The 13,121-nt window shown below is 31.1% G+C and overlaps 1 protein-coding gene across 1 annotated transcript; it reads left to right on the top strand.

The window, feature by feature from the left end:
• Window positions 1-5,809: 5,809 nt before the first annotated feature.
• On the top strand, window positions 5,810-12,746 carry LOC25493345 (alpha N-terminal protein methyltransferase 1). Its single transcript, XM_013601827.3, has 8 exons — window positions 5,810-6,057; window positions 6,158-6,302; window positions 6,378-6,436; window positions 7,992-8,111; window positions 8,803-8,904; window positions 9,710-9,764; window positions 11,080-11,177; window positions 12,422-12,746. Exons 1-8 carry the CDS (start codon window positions 5,836-5,838, stop codon window positions 12,548-12,550), a joined length of 930 nt encoding a protein of 309 aa, XP_013457281.2. The 5' UTR covers window positions 5,810-5,835; the 3' UTR covers window positions 12,551-12,746.
• Window positions 12,747-13,121: the final 375 nt, after the last annotated feature.

Below are 13,121 nucleotides of genomic sequence, written 5' to 3'. Positions count from 1 at the left end.
CATTGCTAAAAAAAAAATCAAATTGTTATAAAAAATTTCTAAAAAGTCAAATGTATTTGGTCAAACATTAAGATAAAAAGTATTGGAAAAAGTAACATTTATTGAGTGTTTTGGTTTATGTAAAATATCAAAAAGTGACAATTAAAAAGGAACGGAGGTAGTATAAAACATACACAAAATAAAATGTATTTGACTCAAATCTTACATAATTATAGTACATAATACCTTTATCTTTATTATATTAAATTTATTTGGTCAAACATTAAGACATAAAACACACAAAATAAAATGTACTACCTCCATCCCTAATTATATGACCCTTTTGGAAAAATAACTGGAATTAAGATAGTGGATATTTATATTAAATATTTTTGTAATTACTATTGTTTTTACAATTTTATCCTTTAAGAAAGAGGATTGGTTTATGTTTTCAACATGTTATTTATTGGTGATTGAAGAAAAAGATGTATAATAAATAGGGGCATGTATGTAAAGAAATAATTAATGTAGTTGGAAATAGCAAAGGGGTCTTATAAAAAGGAACAAAAAAAATTCTCAAAAGGGTCTTATAATTAGGGAGGGAGTTACTATTTGATTCAAATCTTACTAAACTATACGGCATATCTCTATTATAATAAAACATAATTACAGTACATACCTTTATCTTTATTATATTAAATTTATTTGGTCAAACATTAAGACATAAAACATACACAAAGTAAAATGTATTTGAATCAAATCTGACTTAATTATAGGACATATCTTTATTATAATAAAGATTTTAATAAGTTTGCCCCAATATTAATTCCGCCTGTTTTGGCGGTTCTAATTGAATTTTTATGAAAAAAAAGTTGTTTGGAAGGAATAGTACCAAATATCATATGACAACATTTCATAACTTTAACCACCAAGTCACTTCTATTTTAGTTGAAATATTATTGCTTTCAAAATAGATATTAGATAGTACACGGTAACAAAACCTTTTAAGCCACTAATACCATAGCAGTTCCTTGTCGGGTAGCAGTTTTTTTTCATTATTAGTGATTTTTTTGTTAAATATGTTTTTGGTCTATATAAATATTTAAATTTTTCGTTTTAGATTTTCTAAAATTTTCTTTCAACTTTTAGTCTTTATAAAATTTTCAATCACTACTTTTGTTCCCTATTTTTTAGTAACTTTTTTAATGAAATATGTAGAATATTCCAAAAATCTTTCCCCAAAAATATTAGAATTTTTTAACAAAACATAAATTAAATATGAATTATTAACCGTCAAAAATATAAAAATTCATATTAAAATCATGTGTTGTTAAAAAAAAATTATTTTTTTGGGAGAGATTTTTATAATATTATGAATTTTTCTGCAAAATTTTATTCAAAAATATGAGTTTACTTTAAAGGGGGGACCAAATGTGAATATGGAAAATATTTGAGGGACTAAAAGTTGAAGGAAATTTTAGAGGGACTAAAATGAAAAATCGATATATTTATAGGGACCAAAAACATATTTAACCTTTTTTTTTAGGGTTAAATATGTTTTTGGTTCCTACATTTTACGCAATTTTGAGAATAGTCCCTACATTTCAATAAATGTTTTTAAAATCCCTACATTTTTCCTCCGTTAGCGTAAATAGTCCCTGTTGTCAAATTTCTAACGTGATGTCAATGTTGGCGGTTCAATCTCGCAGGAAAACGACGGGGAACTTCACCACGATCTTTCTCCGCAGTGTCGTAGATGCAGATCGCCGGTGTTTGTTACATTTCCAGTGAAATATGTTGGTTTAGTGGGGAAGATTTGGAGGCCGAAAGCGATGATGTTATCGTTGAAAGTGCTTGTTGTTGCAGGTGTGGAAGGTGATGTGGTGGAGATTTGGTGGGGTGGGGTTGAACTTGTTATGATGGCTTGTGTTTCATCAACATGGCAGTGACGGCAGAGACCAATTGCACTAACGAAGGAAAAATGTAGGGATTTTAAAATTTTTTATTGAAATGTAAGGACTATTCTCAAAATTGCGTAAAATGTAGGGACCAAAGACATATTTAACCTTTTTTTTTTATGACAGTTTTTTTTTACATTATTTTTTATTTCAGTTACCACATAAAAGTTCATTTTGATTTTTTTTCCTTTCAATTACCACATACCAATTCCTTTTCATTTTTATTGGTTTAGTTGTTGCTTTTTGCCGTCCTTTCATAGCATAATACTGAATGTATCTCTGCAAGTAAAAATACAGTCAATTTAATACTTATATACAAAATTATACAAAACCTGTGCATCAGGGTTAGTCATGTATTTCTTCATTCCTGTATTATGCAACAAAAAAGTGGTACCTTACACCACAAAACCCAATAAGCAAGTAAAATCTTGTTCGTTGCAAAATAAAAACACTACTAATGTGCATAAACTCATCAAATCGTGATCGTTACAAAATATATTAAATTCTAACCAAATTCTAGATAAGACTCACAAACACAGTCTTTATTGATTTAGTCATAAGGTGTGATACTTTTTTCATGCAAGTTGATTTTATATCTTCTTGTTTTATGATCTATAAAGATGTGTATGTATCATTGTATCAATTAAAACCATTTGAACATTGTGGTTCAATTTCCATGACTGCACACATGAGACTTACTACAAGATTCGAAAATATGTTTTCCCAATTTACACCATTGATTCAAGATAGTGAAAAAAAGAAACGAGTGAATAGAGTCAACGATTTTCATGATCAAATTTAATCAATTCATTATTGTTTCTTTCTTACTTGCTTCCCAAGAAACTACCGGTAATCCAGCTATATCTTCTTCAACATATGAAAGAAACTACTAAACGATGCAAAAAAACAAACACACATTTTAGATATATCAAATCCAAAACACATATATAGAAACTGATTTTCCCTAAGGCTTTGTTTGCGAGTTTTGAGAGGAAGGAAAGGAAAGGGGGTCTGTTTGGTTCAACGGAGGGAAGGGGAGGGGAGGGGTTTTAATGGAGGGGAGGGAAAGGGAGGAAAGGGAAGGGGAGATATATCAATTAAATATATGTTTGGTTCAAATGATGGGAGGGAAGGGGAGGGAATGAATTTTAATTAAATATGTGTTTGGTTCATAAAGGGAGGGGAGAGATTTTAAAACCAAATTACTTTTTTATCCTTCTAACCTTAAAACAATATCATGATTTTTATATTATTCACTTCATAAAAATTTAAATATAAAAACTCGTAACCAAAAACTCCATAAATAATCAAACACAAAAGTTCTAATAAAATATTAGGTATTCATAAATATTAGAGCACTTCTAAAATAATATAGTACAATATAAAAATATTTATAAAAATTTATTGTTAGAAATTATTTTTAAAATATATTTATAAAAAAATCTTCTACAAATTTTATTAATTATGTTTTAATATAATACAATTAAAAACTATAAAATAAATATATCAAAATAAAAAAAATAAAAGCAACGTTAGTCAAAAAAGTGAATTCACATAAAAAAAAATTAGAAGACAAGAATATGCAGTTCACGATAAAAAAAAATAAAAAATTACATTGGCATGTTACAAAAAATATGGTAATAAACAATACGTTGAAAACACTTAAATTTTTAATAAGAACGGTTTTGTCATTTAAAAATAAACATGAGGATAATTATGTCAATGTAATTAAAATTGCATTAACTCATCTCTCTTTCCCTCTCCTCCCCTCCAAAAAACTCCAATTTGAGGGGGAGCAATAAATGAACTTATGAGGGATTTTGCTCCCCTTCCTCTCCCTCCCCTCCCCTTCTAAAAATTGAACCAAACACAAAATTTTTAAAATATTTCCTCCCTTCCCCTCCCCTCCACTTCAAAACCCGCGAACCAAACGGACCCTAAGGAGGGGAAGGGAAGGAAAGGGAGGGAAGAGAGAAAGGAGGGAAAACCTTCCCCTTGTTTGGGAGTTAAAAAGCCAATAAGGTAAGGAGATAGATGACTTATGTTATAATTTTACTATTTTACCCTTTTTCCTCTTAAAATCAATACATTGTTATACTTCGTAATTTAACTTCTAATTTATTCAAAACAACTTATCTCATGAAAAACAAATTATTACGATCTATTTTTAAAAAACAACTTATTTATAAAAAAAAGCTTATAACAATCACTTTTTAAAAACAACTTATTTATACAAAACAACTTATTACGGCCTCTTTTTAAAAATCAGCTTATCTTATGAAAAACAAATTATTACGATCTTTTTTTAAAAAACAACTTATTCAAAACAGCTTATTTATACAAAACAACTTATTATGACCTCTTTTAAAAAAAACAGCTTATTCAAAACAGCTTATACGATATTTTTTTCAAAGACAACTTATCCAAACAGCTTATGTATACAAAACAGCTTATTACGACCTCTTTTCAAAAAACAACTTGTTCAAAACAACTTATTTATACAAAACAACTTATTACGATCTCTTTTTCAAAAACAACTTATTTATGCAAAACAGCTTAATACGATCTCTTTTTCAAAAACCGCTTATTCAAAACATCTTATTTATACAAAACAGCTTATTACGACCTCCTTTCCAAAAATCGCTTATTCAAAACAACTTATTTATACAAACCAGCTTAATATGACCTCATTTTCAAAAACAGCTTATTCAAAATAACTTATTTATACAAAAAAACTTAATAACTTATTTATAGTATCAGAATGCTTGCGTGTACCACCTTCGCTTTCAACACCTACAGAACATTGCTTCCGCTCGCCCAATCTTTTTGATCTCTTCAAAACAATACACATATAATTATTATAGTAATAAAAAACAACAATATTTGGAATATGTTTTAGACCGGAAGAGACTCAACTCTCTAGTCCAAAATCCTTTAGTAAAGCAAAGGCCAAGTAAGACACCCGAAACATTTAAAGACTACATCTGCCAGCAAAAGGCCGCAAAGCATCGAATAAGATGCTCGATGCCAATCTGAGCTCTTCAAGCAATTGAACAGATGGTTGGTCCTCGAACCATAAGGGTATGATCGTCAAATGTGCATGTTCTTGTACTTATTGGAATACTATAAATATAGCACCCCTACCTTAAATACAGGAATACAATTTTCATTCTTAGATATTCTTCAAAACACCTTGAGACCTTACTAATTTATGTGTTGGAGTGTATTTAAAGGTACACCAGCCCTCGTCGGTGAAGAACAATCAAGAACATTGTCAACAACCATTGTTGTGTCGTAGCACGACTTTGAGCCGCCTCTTTCTGATCTTGTACGATGTAAATTGTTCGACCTTTGAAATAAGTCATCAATAGTTATGGTCCGATGCAAAAAAACACTAATCAATTCATATTTTTTAATAGGTTTGGGTGATCGGGATTAAAGTCCAATAAATTTGAAGGGTTTTTGAGCTGACTGAGGGGATCGTAGAACAATCACCATTGAATAGTCCAAATTTCATAGACAAATAGTAAATTGACAATGATATTAAATCAACGTGAATAAATAAATTATTTGAATGATAATTTATGGTTTGGAAAACAAAACTTATGAATTCGCAAAAATAATAACCTATTTTGATGGAGTGAGCTTACATTTTATTTTTTGAAGTTTAATTAGTCTAGAATGACATGTCTTTCACTCTTGTTTGTATAAAACAAAATAAATTTCAAATTATTAAATTATTAATACCTAATTAATACCTAGAAGGTTGAGAAAAAACCATTTTAATTTTTTTCTGGTCCAAAAACACATTTTAAAGTAAAAAGAAAAACATTTTAATTCACATAATAGAAATATTTTTGTAGAGGAATAATTTTATTTTTGTTGTTAACTTTGAGTTATGTTGTGTTGTTGTTGGGTTCCACTTCCTTGTCACTGTACTTACAAAATCTCTGTCTCCACTTTCCCCTCAAAAATCCACAAAACAACAGCCTTCATGGACGCCGGCGGCTCAGATTCCAATGGCCGCGAGTACAAAACCGCCGACGAGATGTGGAAAGAACAAACCGGCGACCCTAACAAGAAAACCCTCTGGTACCGCCAAGGTGTCTCCTACTGGGAGGTACTAATTCACAATAATCACTTTTTCTTATTCAATTAACCTCAAGAATAATCACTTTTCTCATTTTAAACTTTTTTTTTTTTTTTTTTTGTATGAGCAGGGTGTTAATGCAACTGTGGATGGTGTATTAGGAGGGTATGCAGATGTTAATGAACCTGATATTACTTGCAGTGATGATTTCTTGAAGATTATCTTATCCGAACGTTTTAATGCCGATGCTAAAACTCAACCACTCGTTGCTCTTGGTACTTTTTTTCGCTTTATTTTTTATTTTTTATTATTCTTGGAATATTAACTGATTTGTGAATTCTTGAATTCAGATTGTGGTTCTGGCATTGGTAGGGTTACCAAAAATCTATTAATAAGACACTTTAATGAGGTTTGTTACATTTACCTTTGTGTGCATATATTTTAGGCTGCTTTTAACGGATTATAGTAAAAGTGATTTTGATGTTCAATAATTATGGATGGAGACGTTGAAAGAGCTATTTAAAATCATTTTCTCTAAAAGATAATCAAAATAGCCTTTTCATTTTATGCATAAAAATCAATTGATGCTTATTTTGAGTAGTTGGTATTGGTGCCACTGCCATAATTCTAGAGTTTATGTAGTATCTATCTTTTGAGTATTTTCAATGCCAAGAATATTTGCTTACTGTTAGAGTTTGTATATAACGAGGTCTGAGAGATTGAGAGAGAAAGAGAGCTAACGGATTCGGTTTGTTGAGCTATCTAGTCTGACTAATTAACAGAAGTTAAGCTTCAGTTCATAGACTGAACAAGGATACATTCTATCCTAAAAGTTATTTCTCTCTTCTGAGATAATGTTAACTGTTTATATTTGAAGGTGATGTAAGTTGCCATATTTGAGTGACTGCAAAGGAGAGAAGATAAACTAAATGTAGATGTTTCTTACTATTTAATTTGCAGCGGTTGTAAAACTGAAATATAATGAATTTTAGAAGCAATTTGTGTTGAAGGTGGTGGGTTGAAACTTTTTTTTTTTATCATATAATAGCACTTTATTGGTGGCAGTGGAACTAGTCTTGTTATGGTTGATGATCTCTTTACTGCACACCCTGGTTTGGGGCTCAAACTAATTGTGGGGAATTCTCAAAAGCTTTTTTTGTTTGTTTAAAAATTTCTCGGTGAGAATCTTCTGTTGCTACCAACCTCTGGTACTGAAAATGTTAGTAATCAGTTGTTAGATTAATATTTACTCCTTCGTCCGGGTTTGAACCTTGGACCTCCAACTCCTTAACCCTTAGCTCAAACCAGTTGAGCTACCTGACCCCCCCCCCCCCCCCCCACCCCATATGTGTATTAACTATCAATGCAATATACTTAGCAGCTTCCAGAATATCAAGCAATTATTTTATTCGGAAGGAAAATGGTAGAGGAGATAAGCAGAGATTTTAATATTGCAAAGCATATAAAATTAGCAGCAGTAATTTTTAACATGGCGTGAGTTATAGGGGTTTGTGTTGAGCTTTTATGGGGCTATTTCACAAGAACTTAAGATAACCTGTACACAGGGCATGTTGACCTGGAACCTTTAATGTCAAGCCTAATAAATTTAAAATATTTAGCCTTTGTCCGGGTTGAGCATTTTAGTGCCATGACCTTGTTCCATTAATAAATACTAGTATTTAGCACCAACTAGTATCTAGCATGGATAGTAATGTGTTTTGTCTCTTTGTTTCTCTCTTCCTTTGCTACTCTTTTTTCGTATAATTTTTTTTCTTACAATGTACTGTTCAAGATGCAGTCTAGCTTTCATTTGTTTTGTTATCATCAATGTCTTTTGTATGCGAACTCTCTTTCCTGTGTTGATAATTTTTTTTATTTAAACTCAATTTGGAACTCTTACATGCTTGATATTTTTTAAGTTAATTAATCATCTTTTATTATTTCTTATTTGCTTTAAAATCCAGGTTGATCTTCTTGAGCCAGTATCACATTTCTTAGAGGCTGCACGTGAAACGTTGACCTCTGGAGAATATACAAATTCAGATATGCACAAAGCAGTTAATTTTTATTGTGTGCCTCTTCAGGTGTGTGTACTTCACCTTGACATAAATGGCAGTATTTTATTTGCATCCGGTTTGATAAACGAGAACTTGAGATAATTTCGAATGTAAAATAGAAGTATTTCTTGTGTGGTCACAAGCCCAACACATCACTTTTGGGCACACCCGCCTAAAAAGATACATGTAATAAGAAAACTTACAATAGATCGTTTATCTTCCTCCAAAACCAATATTGTCGGCATACTTAACAAATCTCAGTACTTCCACTTTATTTGAGTGATATACTATATGGTGGACCGGCCAGGCGGCAACTGAATTTCCAAAATGATGCCATATAAAGCAACAAATTTTGAATGCCTTAAAAGACCCAACACTATTTAGAGGCTCCGGTCTCTTTCACGCGGAGACCTCATCCATTGCAGTGCTTTTTACAGTTCCTTTAAAATTTGTTCTTCATTTTATTTTTCTCTTGATTTAAAGGAGTGCTTCTTAGAAACTTGTTAGAGCAAAAACACTTCAGAATTTTTTTAAAATAAAATAAGGAGAATTTTATTAAAATTTATTAAAATTTGTTAGAGCAATAACTATCGGATCTTTGATTGGTGTTTTTTTGGGCTATGTTATTCTGCTTTCTTTCAGTACTGTTAATTTCAGTATTCCTTTTGATATTTTCTCCAGTGAAGTTATTGAGCACCTCTTTGTTTTCTTGATGTAGGATTTTACACCAGATGTTGGAAGATATGACGTTATATGGATTCAATGGTGTATTGGCCATCTCACTGATGATGATTTTATTACATTTTTCAAGAGGGCAAAGGTATGTTTTCATTTATTTGATTAATATTTATGACTATGCATATCAGGGTATTCATTAATTGAGAGTGGAGAAATACATTTAATACAATTAATTTTGGATATAAGAATAATCAGCAGAATTAAGGATTTACTAAAGGCTTCAGCAGAAGAGCTTTATCTACCAATATTTGAAAATTGAAAGACAATTGCATCTTGATGATGTAATCCATTTTATTGATTATCTAAGGTTTTATATGATTGAATTGTTTTTGTTCACATTTACCAAATTACCATATATGTGATGGTGCTTAGTGCTTGCTAACTTGCAAGTCTTGCATAATTCCAGTGAATGATATTTCATTATAAGAATTCAGCAACCATTTATACAAACATGTATAACATATCCAACTTTTCATTATTAGGAATCTTTTGGTTTTTAGACGATCAGAAAGCTGTCACTTACTCGCACTAAATGTTCGAAAGCTAAATGGATTAGGTCATAGGAGAAACTGTACCTCTTACTATTTGGGTGTACAGAAATATTTGTTATTTTGGAAGTTTGTATTTAATTAAGCTTAGCACCTCTAAGGATTGATAATATGTAGTATTTATTGGTTATTCTTAAGTATTAGCCATGTCATGGTTTTTGTTCAATTTAAACTATCATAACTCTCAATTGATGGGCAAAGTCAATTCTTTCTTTCCTTCTGATCTGATTATTCAAAAAAGTATGCAAAATTTTCATACTGTTATTGTTATCTAACTTGAATTGAAGTTACAAAATATCTCACTTTTGTCCTTTTTTTCTTCTAATGACATTAATATAGGTTGGCCTCAAACCAGGTGGACTATTTGTCTTGAAAGAGAATATTGCCAGATCTGGTACTTCGCTCTTTGTTCATTTCTTTCTTTCCAATCACATTGAATGATTTACTTCTTTTATATCATTCAAGGCACTTTTGCGGAGCCTATATGTCCAACTTGACTGTATTTAGTCTTAAACTGTATTCATTCACTCATGCTGCTCCTCAAACATCCAGTGTGCCAACCAGAGTGATGAAGAATAAAGTTTTAATACATTGAAGTTGGAGCAACAGTTTCATGTTTAGAAATGAATGTTAAGATGTTAGGACAGTGCCACAAGATAAACTTCCTCGGGATTAGACCAGTTAAAGAGAAACCACAGATCGAAAACTAATTAGTGTTTCTGATTTTAAAATTTTAATTAAGCTGTGGGGGAAAATCATGTTTGTTTTAATGATTATTTACCAAGTATTTGATCATAAACTTTTTTTTTTATAGAACATATTAAAACCGCTTTTTACTGGTATCAAGCACAGTAGTAGAGGAGCACTGGTTTTGCAGAGCCATGAGTTTTTGCAGTCTGTTTTGTGGAGCATTGTCTAGTTACTTTTCCTTTTTAAGTTTGAGTTTGTGGGTGGCGTTGTCAATTGTAATATCCAGAGGATACAACAACACCCAAGCCTTATCCCACTAAGTAGGATCGGCTACATGGATCAAACAGCGATATAGTGTTCTGTCATATATCATCTCTATAATATCCAGAGGATATCTCATAATACGATGATTATATCTTAGAATAGTTTAGTACTTTGTCTTTTGTATCACATCATCGTTATTAATATAATTTTATTATTTTAACTTTAAGTATCACTTTCCCTCTCTACTATGCCTAGCCCCTATTGTGTTGATTACCACTAAAGATATATTTAGTTAAATTATAGTTTACATAATTTATAACTGTAGGTGGCTGATAAAGATAAAAACTAAAGTTTGACTAAATAAATAAACTTTAGAATTTTTTGGTGATTCAAGATCAAGAGATGTGAAGGTATACTTAGAAAATGATGAATGCTAGCAATAAACACTTGACACACATTTTCCAAAACACTATTATAGACCAAATGTGGGTCACTTCCTATTTTGTAGGATCAATTCCTTAATTGATGAGATCAACATGAATTCCACCCAATGATAAAATGTGTTTTGAAAAAAGTGTGTTGTTAATGTTTCTCTTATTGATTAGCGATGGAGTAAACAATAAAACTAGAAATGTTTATATATTTGGAGTTAAATCTGTAATTTACTCCATTAACCATATTGGCTTCCATTCTTCTCAATTTGTCTTATCTGTGCATCTTCCTGTAAGTTGAACTTTATTGTTTGTTCCTTGCAGGATTTGTGCTTGACAATGAAGACCGGAGCGTTACAAGATCTGATCCATACTTCAGAGAACTCTTTTCTAGGTGTGGCTTGCATGTTTACAAATCAAAGGTAATTTACTGTCTTTTCATTTAAAAGATTAAAAATGCCGGACAAGGATCAACCTACCATAGCTGAACACTAGGATTCTTTATGATGTCTCTGGCATTCTAATTTTCTTAATCATTAGAAATAAAATAGTACGCCGCTTCCTGGAGATGTTTTTATTTTTAATTTATTATGGTGATACTCTACTTTTGTTCAGTATAATCAACAACTTTGTTGGATTTTTTTAATAAATCTTCCGCCCATGATGGTACATATACATCTTTAATCTTCTCTCTCCAAATATAAAAATATAATGATATAGGAAGATATATATCTTAAAGTGTTTGGATTCAGAGTGGGGAATGGGTTGGAAATGATTTTGCCACCAATTTTCGGTTAACCAGACGTTATGAAAAGCATTTTGTGAGGTTAAAAAATTTACATCAAATTTTTACAATGGAAAAAGGAAAGTTTTCTTTTAATAGGAACATGGGAAATTATATTTTCTCATGCCAATGTTATTGTGTACTTAATCAGCATAGGTTACTTTTCTTTGATGTCCTTCATTTGTATAGTAATGCTTGCTTTTATTGTCTGAACAATGTATTTGATTTCCCCCTCATTATTATTGGGAATCATCTTCTGTCATACATAGACTCATAGTACACTTTTTACCAATCGTTTTCAGTTTCGGTGATTATGATTTTGAATCTGTAATTTTGTTCTATTTGATGTTTTTATTTTTAACTATATAGGTGGGACTCTACTTTTGATTAGTATCATCATCAACAACTTTGTTGAATTTTTCTTCCATGCACAATAATACAATACTTCTTTAATCTTCTTCCAAATCTATTAATATACTGATTTAGGAAGATCTTTATTTTAGTGTATTTAGAATTTAGAGGGGGGAACATAGAAATGATTTTGCCACCAATTTTTGGTGAACCAGATGTTATAAAATAGTAGTATTTTGTGTTAGGTTGAAAATTTGACAATGAATCTTGCATTAATTAACTTTTTACAATGGAAAAAGGGAAAGTTACTTTTTACTGTCTGTGCAGCATGTTGTTCTATTTTAAACTATATTTCCCAATGCCCATGCCCTTTCATTTTATATAGTACTGTTTGTTTTTATTATTTGAACAATTTATTTGATTGGCCCCTCATTATTATGGGAATCTCTTCTGTCATAGACTTATGGGTTGTTACCAATCCTTTTCAGTTTCATTAATTCTGATTTTGAAGCTGTTTTTGTATTCTATCAGGATCAGAAAGGATTCCCACAGGACTTATTTGCTGTGAAGATGTATGCATTAACCACCGAAGCTCCAAAGAAGACGCATCGCACTAGATCTAAAACGCAATCTAATAGACCTAGGACAATCGTGTATTGATCAACTTGTCTTATCCATTTTCTGATGTTGTAATCTTTTAGTTTATTTATAAATGTTGAGAGCTATTTATCCCCACTCCTTGTTTCTGAAAAATATATCATTTTTGTTTTAAAACTTTTGCATGTGTACTCTCGGAGTGAATTTAGAGGCGGGAAAGAATTGCTTTCTAAAAGTTATCATGTTGTATTCTAGTTTAGTTTACGGTGCCGTTTAATTTGGGAAAGGCTAGTTTTTCCCCACCATGGGAAAGGTTTTTTTGACCGTTAGATCAAATGAGGAACACATTTTAATCATACTCTCTCACTACTAGATTTTTCCACACTTTCTTCTACCATCATTCTCTCTTCGATTGTGGAAGAAAACAATTGTGGAATGTAAATCTGGTGATGGACATTCTTGAGAGGAACTTCTATTCCTTTTGTGGAAGATACGTTGCCGACGGTGCTATCTTGCAGTGTGGTGGTTATACATCACCGGAAACTTTCCAGCAACAACCATGGTGGTGCGGTGATGGTAAAAATGGTTGCTGAAAGATATCATATTGGTTTGATACACACATTTAATGCGCCAT

Source organism: Medicago truncatula, chromosome 4, assembly GCF_003473485.1.
Source record: "Medicago truncatula cultivar Jemalong A17 chromosome 4, MtrunA17r5.0-ANR, whole genome shotgun sequence".
Lineage (NCBI taxonomy): Eukaryota > Viridiplantae > Streptophyta > Magnoliopsida > Fabales > Fabaceae > Medicago > Medicago truncatula.
This window is presented reverse-complemented; position numbering and strand designations above follow the sequence as displayed.

Bases quoted from the DNA above. Each gene is read 5' to 3' on its own strand.
- LOC25493345 (XM_013601827.3), top strand. From the start codon at position 5,836: ATGTTGTGTTGTTGTTGGGTTCCACTTCCTTGTCACTGTACTTACAAA. The intron at 6,303-6,377 runs GTACTTTTTTTC...TCTTGAATTCAG, and splicing joins TCAACCACTCGTTGCTCTTG to ATTGTGGTTCTGGCATTGGT. The intron at 8,905-9,709 runs GTATGTTTTCAT...ACATTAATATAG, and splicing joins CATTTTTCAAGAGGGCAAAG to GTTGGCCTCAAACCAGGTGG.